We start from the raw sequence: 20,498 nt of genomic DNA on the forward strand, positions 1-20,498 counted from the left end.
CTAGTCTCTCACTGCGGGGACTTTAGCTGCAGGGTTTTACCTCAAGCCTGTATGCTAGGTCTGGGCTGGGTCTGGAGGGGTATGAGGAGCAGGGGTAAGAGAGCCCAGAAGCTCTCCCACACACTCACCAGTGTTGTGTCTTGGTGGGTCTGCAGGACTCCCAAGAGCGCAGCAGCAGTTCTTACTCAGATGGCAAGCTGCGCTGGGTGTGTTCAGGCGGGGGTGGTCTGGAGTGGTCTGAAGAACGCAGGGAAGTGACTCTCTCACGCAGTGGCCTGAGCCTGGAGCTGCGGGCTGGCGCAGGACAGAGCAGAAGCTCTCCCTCACACTCGCAGGGCCTGGGGTCGGTGGGATATGGAGGGCCCAAGGCGTGGTGGAAGTTCTCACTCAGAGGGCGGGCTGTGCTGGGTCTGGCCAGGTGAGGGAGGTCTGGAGAACGCGGGGAAATGACTCTCTCAGGCGGACGGCCTGGAGCGGCGGGCTGGCGCAGGACAGAGCAGAAGCTCTCCCCCACACTTGCAGGGCCTGAGGTCGGTCAGATATCTCATACTGCTTTTTAAAATAGTCCTTGAATGGGGACCGTTGTACTTTAGCGTCTTATCTCTGCGCATCTTCGTGAGCTGCGTGATGGGCAAGACTGTTTTCTCTCCTGTAGCACTCCAGGGGCTGCACTGATTGGATGAACTAAACCAGCAGCACCCACGTGATAGAGCTGAGATGGCAGGTGATGTGCTGGGGTCTGCTGAGCAGGGAGGTCAACACAGGGAGGAAGTCCAGTGGCGTCTTCATGTCCGTGTGTCCAGTTAAGTCTTGGTGCCTGCCAACAACCACCCAGCTAAGAGAGCCAGTGTTAGTGCAAGACATGCATGTCCTATGTGACTGCCCAAACCAGCTCTCGCCAGGTAGTGGGCTGCTATCAGTGGAGACAAAGCGGTCCCTAGGTCTTGGTCTAGACCAAACTCCAGGCAAGTGGTGGGAGTAGAACTGTGGAACTCCATTCTAGACAAGGGGTCAGGGCAGGGCAGCAAGTCAGGAGACGAATCTGAGAACAAGGCCAGCTAAAAGGAGGGGATGGACAGTGTGGAGGCCGATGGGGGCATAGCCGGGTCAGGACAGACCCTTCTGAAGGGCTGCGATTATAACTGAGGCCTAGTGACCAAGAAGGGGCCAGCCACATGCAGAGTGGGGCAGAGAGTCCCAGTCACAGGTAACAGAATGGGACTTGAGACAGGAACAAGCTTGGGGTGTTCTAAGAAGAGCCACGCTACCAGGGGCTGGCCCAGACAAAGCTTTGGGAGGAATGAGGTTGACATCCCCTGAGGCCCAGATTGCCAGGCTGGCAAGACCCCCCCTTTTCTGTTATAGTGTCAGTCCTGGAAATCAGTGCAGTCAGTGCCCCTTTCCCAGGGCTTCCACTGAGGTCCTGGGGCTCCCCCTGGATACTTCCTGCACCTGCACAGGGGTTCTCTCTGCCCTGTTTGCCAAGAGCATCCCTTTCCATGGAAGTGTTCAGGGCATACTCAGAGCCAGCACAGGACAGCCCCGGTACTTCTGGTTGCCCTTAAGCTCCACATAGCTGCCCCAGGGGATGCTGGGAACACTATCCCACAAAACCTTGGGTCCACTTGGCCCTGTCTGTGCTCTAGCTCCCTGGCTAGAAAGTGGTGAAAGAGGCCAGTGGACCATGGTAATGACTTTGGAATTACTTTGCGTGTAATAACCCATTAGAGAGTTTCCAGTCAGAGACTAATAGCAGCTGCTACACACTTCAAAAGATTACTTTGGCGGCCCCATGGGAGAGTGATGAGGGGTAATTGAGGCGTGAATCTGCTTCAGGGAACAGGGATGCCGTGTGCAGCTTGGCAGATCGCGCACTGCCTAACTTCAGACCATGGTGTGCATGATGCCCGCTAGGGTTATACAGCACGGTGGCCTGGAGAGGGTATAGAGGCTGCCACAGTGGTCTGGGTGTGGGATGATGGTGCCTTGGACGGGGACTAGGTAGATGGAGAGGGAAAGATCCGGAAGCTGCGTTGATGGGGTGTGCTTCCATTGTTTGGCGGTGGAGAGTGGCCAAGGAAGGCAGGGATAGACTATGCTTTGCTGCGAGAGGCTGGGTGGGAAGTGCTGTTTACTGAGGTCAGGGAGCTCAGCAGAGGGAGTGTAGGCGTGTAGGGAAACATCCAAAGAAGGCAGGTGATGGGGCTGGGGAGAGACTTGGTGGTCGAAGCGCCTCCCTGGCAAGCACAAGGTCCTAAGTTTGATCCCTGCTGTGATGGCCCTAGAATTGGGCGTGGTGGCACAGGCCTGTAATCTCAGTGCTGGCAGGTTGAAATAGGAGGAGCACTATGAGTCTGAACTGCGTAGCAAGACCCTGTATCAAAAGAACAACAATCATAATAACAAAAGACGGGCGTGCAGAAATGGGCAAAGGAAACCACAGGCGCAATATCTGGGACTGGAGCACAACAGGTGCTTCTCTCTTGACTCTGGGAAGCCCAGTGGACTAAAGGGTGACAGTGATTTAAGTCCCTACTGATGCCATTGTGCAATGCCAGCTTTCCGGGCAGGTGGCCTGACCATGTACTCAGAGACCCACGCTTAGAAGGACTCTGCCCTGGGTTTGTGCTCTGCAGTCACCATGCTGAAATACTTCATGGTTTGGGAACAAGAGGTCTCCCTTTCCATTTTGCTCTGACCCCTGAAAATTTTGCAGCTGGTCCTGCTGGGAGTAAAGCACCAGCACCAACAAGTGTGGGTCATTCCATTTGGAACTATAAATTCAAAGCAGAGCAAATTCAAGTGCAACAGATGCTTACTATTTAATGTATGTGAAGTGCTTGGAACCGGGCCTGGATTATAGTGTTTCCTAAGCCTTCGCTGTGAGCCCAGTGAGAATTATCCTAAGCACTATTTAGGCATGTACACTAGGAGGGTTCTTGCTTAAATCCAGGAGGAAGGGGACAGCTGAGGCTAGGCAGAGGTCAAAGTTTGGGGAGTGAATGTGTCCGGCACACATGGAACTCAGGTAGAAATCTAAGGAGCCCGTGGGGGCTGCTTCCCTGTGACTTCCACATCTAAGGCCTTGGACAAAAACTCTGGGAGGTTGGGCCCTGTATCTGGCTCCTGGGGATGTTTTGAAAGAAACCTGAGGCCAGGAACGTTGCTCCAGGCCCCTGGAGATCAGGGAGGGAAGACTGCAAGTTCCCTCCAGGAGCACAGAGGCAGGAAGGTAGCTGGGCAGGGCGAGGCCTCAGAGCGCGGTCCCCAAGTTCCCTGCGGTGCGTGGGCATGTAGCCCCCTTCTCGGTGTTCTGTTGAATGTAGGTATCACAAACTTCTAAGAATACGGCTGTAAGATGACTGCAGGAGCAGGCTTGCAGGCCGAGCTGGGCTGGGATCTCAGGGTGCTGTTTCTCTGCTGTCTGAGGATGTCTTTGTACTTTGTCACCTTGAAAAATGGTGTCAGGGAATTAACCCATCTTGTATTCTGTGCTGTGTTGGGGGCTTGATAGTGAAACACACATCGTCCAGTGGGAGAGACAGACACTGATCTGGCTGTGTGACTCGGAATAATCAACGATCACCTCACACTTCAGCTTCCAGTAATAGCATCTGGTCGTAGCTTGTGACGTGTTTGCGGTCAGGAATTTAGGCCCTTCTTGGGTGGGCAGTCCTTCCTTCTTCCCATGGTGTATTGACGGGGTCGCTGTGGAACTCACCAAGCAGGTGGTCAGCCTTGATCCCGTGGCCGCCACCTCTGCAGTGATGCCTTCCGCTGGCCAGAGGAGGCTTTCTCCCCAGCCTGGTGGCCGCTCCAGCGTGGTGGCTTCTTCAGCATGGTGGCTTTCCCAGCATGGTGGCCTCCCCAGCATGGTGGTCTCAGAAGAGCCCCATTTCTTATGTGATGGCTCAGGGTATTTCAAAAAGGCAGAGAAGCTAACAGTCCTACAAGGCCAGAAACTGGCATAGTATCCTTGCTCCCACATTATTCTATCGGTCAAAGAAGTCATAGGACCTGGCCAGGTTCCAGGAGGAGAGGACACAAACCCCACCTCTAAATGGGAGGCATACAGAGGAATTTGGGGCCAACCTGAATCTGCCCGGAACAAGAGGGCAAAGCGGTAGTATTTATTGCTACTAGGGATATGACAAAAGATGTACAATTAGACGGGGCAGGAGGGCACAGTCTGTCCCTCCTTTCCCGGACCATTCGGTCAAGATTTTGGGATAAATGAATGACGTCAGAAATGTGACATCATCCACGTGACGGTTTATGTCTAATGCGTCCCCCAAGGCGTGCGGAAGGTAAGAGGCTTGTGGGAGCGTTCTTCTCATCGGCGGATCAGTTCGTTCCTGAGTTCAGTGGCTGGCTGTGGCGCAGGAGGTGGAGCCTGGCTGGAGGTGGGTCAGGGAGGCAGGGCCAGGAAGGCTGTGCGGGCCTCCGGCCTCCGGCTCCTGCTCCTCCCTCTGCTCCCGGGCTGCCCTCCCGCAGGTGCCCCGGCTGGTGGTCACGCCGTCTAGGCCTCGGAGCCTGCACGTGGGTCGTGACATTGTGCCGAAATGCAGTGGCATCTTGGTCACAAACTGAATTCTTTCCACGATCCTGGTCTTACACTGAACTGGACGAGATCCGAGTCTAATTCAGTGGTTAGGTTCAGGGTTGACCTCAGGGGCAAATTTGAGATCCGGTTCTCGTCCAATTTGTTGTGTGACCAAAATCGTGGAAAGAATTAAATCTCGGGTGTGGGTCCCAGTGCCCGGAAAGTGGCTGTTAGCTAACAGTAAGCAACTTTCTCATCCAAACCTGACATTTGCTTAATGAGCCTTGGCCTTTCCTGAGAAGCTTTTTATTTTATTTAATTCGGGGTCTTACTACGCAGCTCGTACTCATAGTGATCCTCCTGTTCTGAGCTGGGATTACAGGTGTGCGCCACCATGCCAGAACTCCGTCACTGGCTCAGCATGTCCGGGGGTGGCACCAGCGCAGCATGTGGTGCCCGGGATTGAACCCTGGCCCCTGTGCTTGCCTAAGCAGGCACTTAGTCCGCTGAGCTATCTTGCCGGCCCTCTAAGGAGCTCCTTAGATGTTTCCCCTTAGTCTATAACTGTGCTGTTCCTCTGACATGAAATTAGCTATTTCGAGCTCGTGAAACCGTGATTGATTCAGTGACATTTAGTGCGTGTGCAAGGTCATACAACAACCACTTTATCGAATTTCCAAATATTTTTCTGACCCCCAAATAGGACCTCCACCGCCTAAGCAGTTATTTTTCTGGATGGGTGTACCGCGGTGTGTTTATATCCATTCCTCTGTGGATGGACGTTTGGCGAGTTTCACCTTTTAGCTATTGTGAGTAGTGCTGCCGGGAATATGCGTGTATTAGTACTTGTTAGAGGATCTGATTTAAGTTTTTAGAATAGTTCCTAGGAGTCAAATTTCTGGGTCAAATATGGTAATTGGACTATAAGATTTTTTTTTTTCTACAGTTTTATTGATAAACTATAAGATTTTTTTAAATGGCCTTTGTCTTAGAATTTCTAGGCTCGAGTATAGTATTTTTTTTTTGTTTGTTTGCTTAAAGAAAAGAAAAGCAGAGCAAAGAAAAGAATCCACTGTGCTGGTCTGGGGACCCCTGTTGCCCGTATCAGGGAGTAGTCCAAGGAGGGCGGGGCTTAGCCGGAGGGGGGCGGGGCTTGGCCAGAGGAGGGCGGGGCTCAGTCAGAGGGGGGAGGAGCTCAGTCATAGGGGGCAGGGCTTAGCCAGGGAGGGAGGGCTCAGTCAAAAGGGGCAGGGCTTAGTCAGAGAAGGGCGGGACTCAGTCAGAGGAGGGCGCGGCTCAGCCAGAGGGGAGAGGGGCTCAGTCAGAGGTGGGCGGGGCTTAGCCATAGGAGGGCGGGGCTCAATCAGAGGAGGGCGGGGCTCAGAGGAGGGCAGGGCTCTGGGTCCTGCAGACTTAACCCAGGTGGGGTTTCCCTCCGGCACAGTCCTGAGGGTGTGAGAATATGGAGATGCTCAGGGTCACAGTGGTCCTGAAGGCCACAGAGAGGCCGCAGAAGCCATGTCAAGTGAGGTTTAGCTGCTTTTTGTTCTTCAATAAAGGGTCTCACTAAGTTGCCCGGGCTGGCTTACTTTAGACTGTTGATCCTCCTGCCTCAGCTTCCCGAGTGTCAGGAATCACTGGCGTGCACCACCACACCCAGCGCGGCGCAGCTAAACAGATCACACCTCGGCCTCCCTGGCGGCGAAGCAGGCCCTCATGCTCGCGGCCTCCCTTCTGCCCTGCCTGGCGGCCGAGCTTCCCCCGGCCCCCACTCCTCACAGTCTGACCCAGTGAGGCGTGGAGCTGCAGCACCTCCTTCACGCCATTCCTCCCTCCCCTCCAGCAGTGGCCCCGCACTTTTTCTGTCGCTGCCCTTTGCTGTGAGCTCTAGAACTCCATAATTTAAAAAAAAAAATATTAAAAATTTCAAGCTGGGAGGCTGAGGCAGAAGGATCACAAGTTTAAGCCGAGCCTAGGCACCCTAGTGACTTTGCAAGATTCTGTCTAAAAATAAAAATAAAATTGAAAAGGAGTAGGGGTATAGCTCAGTGTGAAGGTCCTGGGTTCAATCTCCAGTATTGTTCCAAAAATAATACTAATACTAATAATAAGAGTAAGATAAACACCAGAATGTGCATCCACAGTTAATAGTTTGCTATTTTTGCTTATACTTGTCACAGCAACAAATAAGTTCTTTTTTCCCTCTGGATCATTTGGAGAATGCAAACAGAATGTTCTTTCATCAGAAATGCTGCGATGGGTATCTTCCACATGCCTGCAGTACCTTTATTCTACTAAAAACGTGAACAACAATTTCCTAATCTCATACACCTAGGCAACATTAAGACTTCTTTATTGTCTCCCAAATGTGTTGCTAGTTTATCTGAAGTGAGAGCCGGCTGGATGCTGTGCGTGAAATCTGCTTTGTCTCTCTGGTGTCTAGACTGTCACCCGCCCTGACATCCCCCCATCTCATTTTTTCCCATGAAACTGATTTTTTGAAGGGACTAGACCAGGGTTTTTGCAGAAATGCCGAGGTCCGGGTTTGTTCCATAATTTCCTTATGCTGTTATTTAATTTGTTTTTCTATTAACTGTGTTTCCTGTAACCTGGAAATTAGGTCCAGACGTTTGATTAGATTCAGGTTAAATGTTTCTGGCCAGAATCCTCGATTATATAAATTTCATATTGCATCGCATCAGGAGATACACAAGGTCAGGGGCTCATTATGAGCGACACTCAGGCTCGTCGTTTGATAAGGAAGTAATTGCCAGCTCCGTCCAATTTAGGAGTGACCCAAGAGTCACACTGGGCGACCGTGTGAACAGCCTCATGCACAGGTCATCAGTGATTAGATGAGGGATTGGAGGCAAACGGTGACTTCCTAAGGCTGCCATCCCTTCTGTGGGAGCTAGCTGCCATCTTCCAGTGAAGGGTGGTGTCCCTCGTTACCTGGCAGTGGTTGTGGGTTACTCCACAGGGTCCTTCCCTTTAATTACAAATTGTTAGGGAGGTATCATGTTCTCCTCTAAGGGTGACAAATGGCCTCTTTTCCATGTCAGCATATGGGCGGCATTTATCAGAATAAACTTGTGACTTTGGACCGTGTTACCTCTCCAGCTTCGCTTTCTTGCCCTGCCCCACCACTGGGCGGTCGATAGTGCTGCTTTCCCCAGCCCTGGAATCCTGGGGCTGGTGGACAGCGGGTACCATCCCTGTAGGCCTGGCACCCTGCGCTGGCCCCAGCCTGACCACACTCCTTTCTTTGCAGGTTTGTGGACTTCCATGCGGCTGCATCCACCTGCTCGCCGTCCCGAGCTTCCCTGCTCACTGGCCGGCTGGGTCTTCGCAACGGAGTCACACACAACTTCGCAGTCGCCTCTCTAGGGGGCCTCCCGCTCAACGAAACCACCTTGGCAGAGGTGCTGCAGCCAGCCGGCTATGTCACCGGCATGATAGGTAACGCTGGCCTCGCAGAGGGACCTGGTCGGCCTCTCGGCGGAGCCTCAGCTCGACACCGCCTCGTGTGCTGTGCCTGCTGTCTTGTCCATTTCTTGCTGAATGAAGCAGGAATGCTTTCGACTGTCATAACAGCAAAGACCTAACAGTGGGTTATAATGTGTATGGGTATGGAGCCAGCCAGGCATGGTGGTGAGTGCCTGTAATCCCAGCTTCTCTGAAGGCTGAGGCAGGAGAAGCTTGGGTTCAAGGCCAGCCTGGACAATTTAGCAAGACTCTGTCTCAAAATAAAATAAAAAGGGTAAGGATGTAGGGTCAATGTTAGGGTGGATCAGGGGGAGGCTCTGGGTTCAATCCTCAGTACTACCCACCCCCCAAAAAAACCCCAGAGGTCAGAGTGTACAGAGCGATTGCCTACCATCAGAACAGACTACACCTTATGTGGTTATTTTTATTAGTTCTGTTGCTCGAAAGTGGCTTTAGGAGCTGAATGCTTCCTCTCCTGTTCTTCTCCCCTTAGGATGTTGGCCACTGACCCTGCCTCTTGTCGCAGGACTGTGACACAGCCACTTCAGTGCCCTCTGCTCCTGGAACTGGGCAGAAGAGAGGAGAGGCAGTTGCACTTGTATCAAGAGGGAATTTGTCCTCTTTTTATCAAGACAGCAGATCTTTTCCCAGATAATGTAGCACTTCCAGAACTGCGCTTCAAGCTGGGTCACAGGCCGCTGGGCTGCAAGGAACGTAGGAAAGAAGTGAGGTAGAATTGGAATCCTTGGCCTGGTCTCGGGCGCTGGGATCCTCTACGTCCGCCCCAAATGAAGCCACGGTTCTGTTAGCAGGGTGAGCGAGCTTGGCTGTGGCTATGGGGGTGGAAGCCAGCAGCAGGCATAGCCTGGTGGCCCAGTGACCGCCTCTTCTTTTAAATGTCACCTAGGCACTTTGTATTCTACATCGATTATGTTCCGGGTCCTCGGGAAAAGTCTGCATTTGCAGCAGAGTCTGCGGATGCCTGGGCAAGTACCACTGCCTGGCATATAGGTGAGAGCCTATATGAGTTTTGAACCACGAAGGGACCTGCTCAGCGTTGCCTGCCTTGGAGCCCAGGCAGAGAGTGGCTGGCCACTGCCTGGCTCGGGGGCTTCGCTTCCCTGCCCTTTCCCTGCAGGTGCTGAGGCAACCCAGTGTCCCAGCAGCGTCTCCAAGCTGCCTGTGTTTGTTAGTCTGACTCTCAAAGAGCTGCATCCTGTGGGACTCCTGCCTCCCTCCCTCATGGTAAATGGTAAAATGTGCTAACACACACATGACGGCAAGAGTCCCGTGGCTGTGGCTCCTGGAGTCTCCTGCGCTAGCCTATAAGAGCTCGCTCTTCCCAGACCAAAGGTCCCCAGACAAAGGGCCTGCACTCCGTGTTGGCCCAGCCCTGTCCTCTGTGTCCCAGAGCCTGACTCCCTGCCAGATGTGGTGTTGCACTCAGGCCAGCCCAGCGGTCTGGGAGGCTGAGTCAGGAAGCCTGTGAGTCTGAGCCCAGCCTGGCCAACTTAGCAAGATCTTGTCTCAAAAGAATAAAAAAAGAGCTAGGCATGTAGCTCAGTGCGAAGATCCTGGCTTTAATCCCTGGTGCCAGCCATCCATCCAGCCAAAAAACAAGCAAACATAAATAAGCAAACCTGATGTCCTTCCTAGGAGCTCAAACTGGAGAGAGAGGTTCGCTATCCCAGAAGGGTAAGCCGCTCACTGGGTGACAGCGGGAGTACCAATTCAGGCCTGACCTTTCTCTTTTCAGTCCCTTTCTCCCTATACCCCAAGGCATAATTATGTTAAAACAAACACCCAGGCACCCTTGCCTGAGGCTCCCACAGGGCACACTGTCCTTATTGTATTGCGTTCATTTCATCCTCAGAGCTGTGGGCTGAGTCCCAAACTGTCTGGCTCCAGAGCCTGATGCTGCTGGCTGCAGGGAGGGGTTCTCCCTAGCACCCCACATGTGCCTCCCTCCTCAGACCCCAGCACCAAGTGCGGGGCATATTCCCCAGCTGATTACAGGGCTGCTGTTTGATTGCCCCACCCTGACTCCCCACTGGACTTTAGTACGTCTTTAGTATTGGACTTTAGTACTTTAGTACAGAGCACATCCACCTGTTGAAATTACAAACGGAGGCACATGTATAAGAAAAATTTAGCCAGGTATGGTGACACACGCCTGTGGTCCCAGCGCTCGGGAAGCTGAGGCAGGAGGATCATTTTGAGTTCAAGACCAGCCTGGGCTACAAAGTGGGCTCAAGGCCAGCCTGAACTGCATAGCGAGACCCTGTCTCAAAAAGACAAAAAGAAAAATTTAAAAGGAATGTTGAATCTGCTTACACCCTCACACTTTCTTCTTTTATGATTTTTTTTTTTTTTTTAGTAATTTTGCTTCTAACATTGGTCCGTATCTGTGTGTTTACTTTTCCCCCTTCACATTATTTTGTCTTTCCATGTAAGTTTTTGGATATTTATAGCAATTGTTATAATTTTAAACAATGATTTTTAATTTTAATGTTAATCTTATACTTTCATGCAATACTTAATCTAAGCATTCCATAATAATGCTTAATCCATTTCCCTCAAGTTATTATTGAGAATATTTTAGACATTCATGGAGGAGCTGCACGAAGGGAATGACGGAGTCTACAGATCCTTTATGAGGTTCACTGATTGTCAATTTTTTTTTTTTTTTTTTTTTGCTCTGAAAGCCTTCAGGGCAGGTTTGGCTGGCTTGAGTTGTGGGGATTGAACCACAGCCACCTGAGCCTGACTGCTTGGTTGAAGCAGCCACTTAAGAACTGAGCTAAGGGGCAGGCCCCCTGATTGTCAATTTTTGATCCCTGCATTTGTCTTCTTTTTCAGCACCAGGGATTAAATCGGGGCCTTGCCCTCAGTTGCATTCCTCTCCTCTTTCAGACAGGGTCTCTCAGAGTTGCCCAGGCTGCCTCCAAGTGTGATCCGCCTGCCTCAGCCTTCTGTTGATGGGGTTGCAGGCCTGCACCATCCTACTCGACTGTTTGTCTATTTATTTATTTATTAATGTGTTTGGAATAGGGTCTCACTATGCAGCTCGGACTCATAGTGATCCTTCTATTTCCAGCCTTCCAAGTATTGGGATTACAGGTGTGCACTACCACGCCTGGACTCAATGGCTGGCTCAGCGTGCCCTGGGGCATGGCCAGCATGGCCTGGGGTACTGGGGATCGAACCCAGGTCCCTGAGCTTGCCTAAGCAGGCATTTAGTCTGCTGAGCTATCTCGCTGGCCCTTCGACACTTTGCCTTTAAGTGCTGGTTTGGTACTATTTATGGAGGCCACAGCAAGAGGTTTCCTCAGCTGCCCTCCTGGGGCTGTCCCTGCCACCTCCTCTCTTGTCAGATGGTGCCGCAGTTTAGATCTTCCTAGCGTGTTCATTTTTTGTCCTCTTGCCTTGGGAAGATTTCTCTGGGGTCTACTCCTCAGCACAGAACGAACCCATCAGAGATTCCGATATTGTTGGAGCTCCGCCACAAATTGCCCAATTGCTCCACCAGACCGGAGCCACTTACAGAGCCGGGAGCCTTGGGTGGCTGCGTTTGCTGCCCTGTGAGTGTCTGTGTGGTGCCCGCCAGAGCTGCAGGGAGGGCGGCGGCGTCTTCCCTGCCTCTGCAGCCGCTTGTGCAGAAGGACAAAGAAACCACACAGAAGCTGGGCCTTTCTGAGCCGGCGTGCTGCGGCGCAGCCCTGTATCCCAGACCAGCGGCACCTTTGTGGGGGCACGGGTGACGAGGGGGCCATGGCTGCTGGGGTCAGCCTGTGCTCCCCTGTGGCTTCCTGCATGGGCCCCGAGTCATCCTTGCTTGCTGTCTGCCCCCGAGCAGACCGAGCTGGTCCCGGAGCGCCAGGCGGGGCTTGCTAAGGCACTGGCTGATTCTCCTGGCTTGCTGCAGCCCATGGAGACCTGAACGTGCAATCAGCTCCCCGGAGGTTCTGAGGGTTCCGCCGGGATTCCTCCCACCATCTCTGTTTTGTTTTTCCACAGGCAAATGGCATCTAGGGCACCATGGCTCTTATCACCCCAACTTCCGTGGTAAGAATTCTTTGGGGGCCCTGTTACCTGGGAAACAAGAAATTAGGATCTCTGTGTAAAGGGACCCCAGGGACCTTTGAGCCATCCTTCCCCAGGGTCTCCCCTGTGTCAGCACACCTTGGTTCACAAGGGCACTTGGGCACAACTTGGGGAGCTAGGGTGCGCCCCTCTCCCTGACTTCCTCTTTGCTGCCCACCTACCCAGGGCTGTTCCACCGCGGGCCTGCTCGTGTTGCTGTCATCTCCTACTTCTCTACACCTCAAGGGGACATTCTGCGCCACCCCCCCCCAAGGTCTCAACAGGGCTCATCTTGATAGAAGTGAACTTTTTGTTGTTGTTGTTTTAGAAGTGAACTTTTTTGTGGCTTCGCTGTAAGAGGGGCTCCAGCCATGGCCCCAGGAGGGGCTGTGGGCTTTGGGCCTCTTTTTGCAGCCGTGGGCTTCCTCAGACCCCTGCCCTCGGCCTTGGGGAAGGAAAGCAGTGTGAAGCTGCCAAAGGTAATGCTTTGAAAATAGGCTGCCGAATGGCAGGTTCCCCGAAGGCCCCTTCACCACAGTGTCACGAGTGTTCCCGGCTGTGTGTGGGCTTCTGACCTCTCCCTGACTTTTTTCCGTTTCCTGCAGGAGCCCACCTGTGGGCTTTCTCTCAGAAACTGTCTCCTGCCATCTCAGTTTGCATAGCCTGTCCCCTGGCCCCCCAGTCCTCGCCATGCACCCCTCCTCTCCTGCGAGGTACGAACAAGGAGGTGGGCCTGTCCTTAAGGCAGTCTTCACTGTTTGCTGCCTTGTCCTTCCCCCACCCCACCTCTCCCATCTTGTAGGCGTGGCCTGCATTGCTGTCTCACAACTGGCAGGAGGCGTGCACCACCACGGTCTTCCACGTGTGCTATTTAATTGTTTTGGAGACAAGATCTTGCTGTGTAGCTCAGCCTGGCCTCAAACTCGAAGTCTTCCTGCCTCTTTCTCCTGCATGCTAGACCACAAGCGTGCACGACTACACTCACCCACAAGTGGTTTTAAAAATGGCAGACGGGGGACAAGAAGATAGCTCGGCAGTCTGAGCACTTGCCTGGCAAGCATAAGGCCCCGGGCTTGATCCCCAGTACCGCATGCCTTGTGGGCCCCGGAACTCCAGGCGCACCAAGCTGACCACTGAAACCGGGCATGGTGGTGCACTCCTATAATCCCAGTGCGGGGGAGGCTGAGACAGGAGCATCACTACGAGTCTGGACTGCGTAGTGATGCTCTGTGCCAAATAACTAAATAAATGCATAAATAATTTTTTAAAATAATTTTATTGAGAAACAAATAACAAGGAGATCGTTTCAAAACCAATTACTACCACAGTTTCAATAATTAATACATTGCATATTGTTGTCTTCATGGTTATTCATTGTACAAGATGCAGACAAATACATAAATAATTCATTAAAAAAATAAAAAGTAAAAGTGGCAGATGGAGGAAGTGAAGACCTGACTTCTCCATGAGAACTTAGTCCATAATTTACTTTTCCTTTTTGGGCTTTAGTTTCCACACTTGACTTGGTCTTGCCGTTGACACCAAGTCCTGCGCTGAGGAAGGAGCCCTAGGACCTGTAGGAATCCCCTCCAGGTTCTCCTCTCGGTCCAAGAAGTCAGTATTTGTAATCCCAAAGATACATTATTGGAATCTCACAATTAATTAATTAATTCCAATCTACCACTCCCAATGCAACCCACAGTGAAAGTAAAGACACTAAAACGTATTTATAATTACTGGGGAGCCAAGGGGCCCGAAGTCCAGCCGTGAAGATGGCTTTCTGGAACAAAGAGGCTGACCCAGGGTCGCACCTGGGTTTTATTCAGTGGAAGAGGAGTGGCTTGAGGAGGAATGACTGAGAATTGTGGGAAGTAGGTGAGTACTCTGAGCTGAGCTAGGTGGGTGGCCTGCGTTTACCTCTGCCACATGCAGAGAGGATAAGCAGAGAGAGTAATCTGCATTATGCTGTTGAGATAGTATCTGATGTTTTGGGGGGTCTGGTGCTTTAGCTCTGATGTAATCCCTCAGGCCCCAGGAAGTCATAGCTTCTATCTCGAGGCTCGATCCCAGCTGGTAGCACAGAGTGTTGCCTCTTCGTCCTGTCTTGACCCAGCTCACAGTAAAGAGAAGCAGGTGTAGGTTATGAGGGAAACACGCACGCCACCTTCAGAGACTATGACCAGCACCTCAGCTAGACTAAGACACATTGCTTAAGGCCAATTGAAAGGATAAAGACAAGTCCTGGCCTGCTCTGTGCAGAACAATACGAGGAAATAGGGTCAGGCTTAGCCAAAATGGAGACAGTCTCTGTTCTTTCAAGGAGAGCTGCTCAGGTGGCCCTCCACAGGTACCACTCGGCAGGAAGTGGTGCTGCGACAGATGGGGGTGCGAGGTGGGAAGAGTCAGCACCTCGGCCTGCTTGCTGTTCCTGGGCCGGACAGTCCCCAAGAGTCTTGTGGCGTGGACCTTCTAGGGAGTCTTCTGCTCCCTGTTGCCTCTGGCAGCCTGCCCGCATGCACTGCCCTATCCTTGCAGTCCTCAGAGAGTGCTTCCAAAGGTCACCCCAGGGAGAGCCACAGTCCTTGTGTCCATCCAGTCTCCTCCATCCTTCGCTGTTTCTCAGACAAGTCCTGGTCGGAGGACACCTGTAGTCTAGGCCAGAGGTTGATACGGATCTGTGGGCCAAAGCCATTAAGCTGTCCTGTTGATTTGTGTGTTTTTGCTGCCCTGAGGATTGAACCCAAGGCCTTCACCCTGAGCTGCATTCCCAGACCTTTTCTGATGCTTTTAATGCTCGAGACAGGGTCTTGTTAAGTCAGTAAGTTGCCCAGGCTGAGCTTGAACTTGCATTCCTCGTGCCTCAGTGTCCTAGAGCATGGGGCTTACAGGCATGGACTACTGTGCCCTGCTGGCCACCTGTCTTTGTAAATAAAGTTTTATTAACAAACAGCTATGCTCACCAGTGCACACATTTTCTCTAGGTGATTTGTGCTACGGCAGCAGAGTTGAAAGGCCTCAACAGAGACCACCTGGGCCGTACAATCTGAAGTACTGGTCTAGATTTGTCTCGACATGAAACGTACTAACTACTCAGGGTTACATCATTACTACGGGGTGTGAAAATCTATTTGTACAAACCAGGGTGGCACATTTATCCAAGGACTGTCTATCCATTTTTTTCTAAGTACTGGTAAATCCACTGTACCATGTGTTGGGTTAATGAACATTTAATCTGCCAGCCCGAAGAGTGGACATTCATGGAGCAGACCTGTGTCACCAGTGCTGACCGACAGTGTCCAGGATGCGCCAGGAATGGAAAGGGCTGGGGCGAGGGCAGCAGGTTGTGGCAGGGAGAAGGGCTTCGGTAGGGACCCTCACTCGCAAGGGGCTGCCAGCGCTGCTGCAGCTCCACCTGTGGGAGACACAGAGCGGGGATTTCCAGCCAGAGAACCTCTGTGATGCCGGGGGAGGGCTCCTCTTCGCAGTTTGTCAGTTAATTCTCTGTGGTGCTAACCTGTGGGTGGAAGTTTGTGCCGTAGAAGAGGGAGGGTGTCTGAAAGCCAGGTTATTCTAGGGCCGAACTCACACCTGAGGGCCGGCCAAATAGCTCAATGGATTAAAGCGCCTGCTTAGGCGGATGCAGAGGCCGGGAGTTCGATCATCAGGCCTACTGGGCCGGCCCTGCCCCCCGGGCCTGCTGAGATGGTGATTGAGACTGGGCATGGTGGCGGCTTTCCTGTAATCCCAGCTCTTGGGAGGCTGTAAACAGGAGGATCACTACGAGTCTGATCTATGCAGTGAGACCCTGTACACCTGCATACCCTGTCCTAAAAAAAAAAAAAAGAACTCACATCTATCCTATCTCCCTTCTGCCCCACCACTCCGAGATCAGACTCCAGCGCCTTCCAGGTCCCAGCTGAAACGCTCATCCTTGACACATTCTGAAGTTTCTGCCTCAGCCCCGCCCAGCCCTTGCCTCTAGGTGTTCCATCTTCCTCTGACACGCATTGCTGTCACCTGTCCCTCTCTTCTAGGTTAACTGCTATATCAGATGGAGTCTCTTGAATGCAGAATTAATTAATTAATTAATTAAGATACCTGGGATCAAACTCAGGACCTTGTGCTTGCCAGGCAGGTGCTTACGCTGCTGAGCTATATCCCTGGCCCACACATTTACTTATTTTTATCTCTTAACATATCATGCATGTAGTAGATTTTGACCAACACTGAATATATTAGCTGTTCAATAATTCCATGCATTTCCTCCCAGTCTGGGTTACTTCTAATCACAAGATGCTGTTCAAATCTAGTCTTACAACCAGGCCCCAGAAACGTGATTTTTTTTTTTTTTTTGCATAGTTCAAAAGGATATTAATCGAATCTTGTTTTAATTACATACTTCAGAGCACTGCAATATTAAATTAGGGGGAATTAAATTTTTGTATGGGTGGAAGAAGGCAGGCATGTGGAGCGGCGGCTGAGTGTGGTATTAACCAGTTGCTTCCTTTTCAGGTTTTGATTACTACTTTGGGATCCCATACAGCCACGACATGGGCTGCACTGACACCCCGGGCTACAACCACCCTCCCTGCCCAGCATGTCCACCAGGGGGTGGCCCGCCGAGGTAAGTCTCTCCAAGGCATCGGCTGTGGGCTCCAGGACAAGCGCAGTGCTAAGGCTGTGGTCTCGCTGGAGGAAGTGGAAATGCAGACGGGACAGTTAAGCCAGTGGGAAAGGCAGGGTGCGCCCAGCGCGCTGGTAGATGCACTATTTGCATTTCGAGGCCAAGGTGTGAGCTGCACATTTTGTTTTCTGCTGGAATTTTCCAGGGCTTGCCAGGCAAGCGCTTAGTCTACTGAGCCATCTCCCTGGCCCCCAGGGTCCTTGAATTGCTGAGGGTGGTGCGTGGTGGGGGCATGTGTTACCAAAGTCGCAGAGGTGGGGCCTCCTTCCTTCTGTGGTGCAGATACTAGAGAGAGGGAGGGGGGTGGGAGAGACAGAGAGACACAGAGACAGACAGAGAAAGAGAGACAAAGATACAAAAATAGAGACAGGCAGAGAGACAGACAGAGAAACACAAAGACAGAAAGAGACGAGACGGAGACAGAGAAAGACACACACCGAGAGACAAAGACAGAAACAGAGAGACAAAGAGAAGCAGAGAAACAGAGACAAAGAGAAACAGAGAGACACACACACAGACGGAGAGACAGACAGACAGACAGACAGACAGACAGACAGAGAGAAAAAATGGTGTTCCGTTTGATTCTGCCCTGTCTCAGACAAGAAAGACAGCACCTGACATCGGAATACCTTGCAGGTATCAAATAGGATGTTTTAAAAGCACATTCAATGAAATGAGAAGCTGCTCCCTTAACAGCAGGTAAAAAAGCAGGAAGCGGGTCACCCGTGTCCGTAGCTTCAGAGCGTTACCAAGAGAAGCCCCAAGGGGCTGCGCCAGAATGCGGGCAGAGGTCCGCTCTGGCTGTGAGGCTAAGGGGCTTCACTGTCTTCTTCCTGTGTTTCTCGAATAGTCTGCAAAGAGCTTGCAGTGGGATTCTGACTCGAGGGCCAGCGAGATAGCTCAGCAGACCAAGCACCTGCTTAGGCAAGCCCAGGGACCTGGGTTCGATCCCAGGGCCTGCATGTGGCACCGGCTCCGCCCCCCCGGGGCATGCTGAGCCAGTGACTGAGTCCTGGCATGGGGACACACACTTGTAATCCCAGTGCTGGGGAGGCTGAAAACAGGATCACTACAAGTCCAAGCTGTGTAGTAAGACCCTGTACCAAATACATAAAAATTTTTAAAAATATATGATTAGAACAAGGCAATAGGGTTTATGCAGCTAAAAAACCAGCTCTGATCCCATGCTGATTTCTAAGGTCACAGCCGTGTGAGCCTCTGCAGTGGCTCATTAAGAATGCAGCAGTTAATATAATAATGGCAGCGTGTGGAGAAATTCTTACATTCTGCACAATCCTGCACCTCACGGGAAGCAGGTATGTACCTGATTTTGCAAGTAAGAAAGTTTTCTACATGCAGGCCCCAGCAGAGCTGCTCAGAGATAGGAATCCAGATTCTGAGCTCCTCCATGCTTGGTTCTCCAAGTGCGGCCACCAGGGCAGTGGGACAGTGCTGTGGCCAGCGCGGAGGTGTAAGAAATGCGCAACTTCAGGCCCCAGCCTACATCAGCAGTCTAACAAGGTGCTCAGAGGTGTGTGTCCCTCAGTGTGGGGAGCAGGCTGCGATCTTGCTGCCCCGACCAGCTGCGGCCTCCAGGGCGTCCCTGTAAACATACCGGCCTGTATCAGGGTGTGTCACATGTCGGCCTCCCTCCCCCAAATTTTTGGTGGTAGGGATTGAAAAGCTGATCTCCTTCACCTATGTTAAAATCAGATCAAATAAAATCTGGGTATGGTGACACCTGTAACCTCAGAACTTGGGAGGCTGAGGCAGGAGGATCCCCATGAGTTTGAGGCCAGCCTGAATTGCAGGGTGAGACCCTGTCTCAGGAAAAAAAAAAAAAAAAACAAATCAAATTTTTAAAAAAGTTTGGTTTTGTGAGTGAGCAGCAGAGAGACTGTCCATGATGACGGAGCTGCTATGTGATGATAAAACTAGCTGAAATTTCAACACAAATATGAGCTAAGTGTCATGATGCCCAGGATGGCGATGACATTTCTTTTTTAAAAAAATGTCATCCTTGGCCATTGTTTACCCAGTCTGACCCTCTCTCATAAGCATTCCTAATTGGATGTGCTTGCCTGTAGTTGTGGCAGGGAATTTCAAGTTCTTCGCCATCCTTTCTCAGTACTGGGAGCACAGTTTCTCTTGATTTTTGCTAAGACGCACATGAGGGGCGATCAACAAACACGGGGGATACTTGAGGAATCCTTCCAGCAGAAGATGCGTTAGCACGCAATGCCCACAGTGTCCCCCCTTTGAGCTCACCATTCTGCCACTTCCTGACGTGGTCCTGGAAGCCCTTTCTCGCTTCTTTAGCAGCGCTTCTGCGGCTGCCTCGCGGTGCTGAACTGAGTCAGAATGTTTTGCGGTCATTTTGCTGTTGGGGCAGAGCCGGCGATTGCGCGGGGCCAGAGCCAGCCAGCGAGGTGGCTGCGGGCAGCAGGACTGGCTTCACGAGCCCGCCTCTCTGTGGGGTGGCGCTGGCCAGCCGGCCGTGCTTTTTTTTATTTATCACTCCTCACAAAGACATGAAAGAGAGCTCCGAGAGCTGCTTCAGAAAGCAGCAAGCTTATGGGGATAAGTATGTTGATAAGGTGACTATTCTAAGGGGGAAGGAATGGCCGTGTGTCTTCACGGTGACAGTACTTCTGATTGAGAAGCTCACCATTTACTTAAGTCACACTTATCAATACCGTCTGCCTGAAAGACTTCCCGTGGCCTGGCTCCTCCCTCTGACGTTCTCACCTTGTCGCCTGGTCCTCGGTGGTGAGCAGGGAAGGGAGCTCAGTGCACTTCACAGCTAGGTGCGAGGCGGCGTGCAGAGCACCCGCCACGTGGCACCTTCTTCTGTTCTCTGGATGCCTTAGTGTAGGAGGGTGCGGCCACGCCAGGCGGCAGAGGGGAAGCGTAAGCTCTGAGGCCTTATGTCACGCTTGCACGGTCATGACAGTCACCCAGCCCCATTGGTGGGACAGCCATGTGTCGGATTCAGTCACTCTTTAAAAAAAAATTATTTGTGTATTTGGTACAGGGTCTCACTACGCAGATCAGACTTGTAGTGATCCTCCCAAGGATCTCAGTCTCCCAAGTGCTGGGATTACAGGAGTGCGCTTCTACACCCAGTTTTGGTGGCCAGCACAGTGCGCCTGGGATGCTAGGACTGGCGAGGTGTACAGTACTGGGGATTGAACTTAGGTCATTGTGCTTGCCAGGCAGGTGCTTAGACAGCTGAGCTATCTCCCCAGCCCCTCCAGTCACTCTTAAGATCCAGGGTTGAGTTTGTTTTTTCTAGGAGTTGACTTGGCTTGGCTTCTTTCTCTCCCTCCTTAATCTCTAAAATCTCCTCATGTGGATCAAAATGAAAACTTACCTAGGCTGTCTCATACATCTCATCCTACTGTCAGGCTCTATCACGTACTGTCCTGACTGTGCAGTTGGGAAAGAACTAAGTGTTACCAACCTTCCCCAGAGGCTGTCAAGTAGGTAGACTGCAGAGAAAGCCAGTGAAGGGGCTGCTGATTGGCTTGGAGGCCAGCAAGGAAGACGTGACCACTGGTTGTGTCTGTGCAGCTCTTTATTGCTCTCTCACATCTGTCTTCTCCCCCCCCCGCCCCCCGAGGCCCCTGCTCTTAGTTTATAAGTCTCAGGGCTTCCAATCATGGGGTGCCACGTATGTACTGTCCATTGGTCCAGATACGC

At 51.9% G+C, this 20,498-nt stretch overlaps 1 protein-coding gene across 7 annotated transcripts in view; it reads left to right on the forward strand.

Annotated features, from left to right (window-relative positions):
- The window catches only part of Arsg (arylsulfatase G), a 150,671-nt gene that overhangs the window by 76,337 nt on the left and 53,836 nt on the right, over nucleotides 1-20,498 (forward strand). For 6 of the 7 annotated variants that reach the window (XM_023714142.1, XM_023714146.1, XM_023714143.1 and 3 more), the window contains 3 exons: nucleotides 7,815-8,002; nucleotides 12,047-12,094; nucleotides 16,625-16,736. In XM_023714142.1, the coding sequence (XP_023569910.1) occupies nucleotides 7,815-8,002; nucleotides 12,047-12,094; nucleotides 16,625-16,736 (348 nt within the window). The remainder of the gene's footprint in view (nucleotides 1-7,814; nucleotides 8,003-12,046; nucleotides 12,095-16,624; nucleotides 16,737-20,498) is intronic. The other variant, XM_023714147.1, reaches the window with a different exon arrangement.

This window comes from Octodon degus, unplaced genomic scaffold, assembly GCF_000260255.1.
Source record: "Octodon degus isolate 3935 unplaced genomic scaffold, OctDeg1.0 scaffold00033, whole genome shotgun sequence".
Classification (NCBI taxonomy): Eukaryota; Metazoa; Chordata; class Mammalia; order Rodentia; family Octodontidae; genus Octodon; species Octodon degus.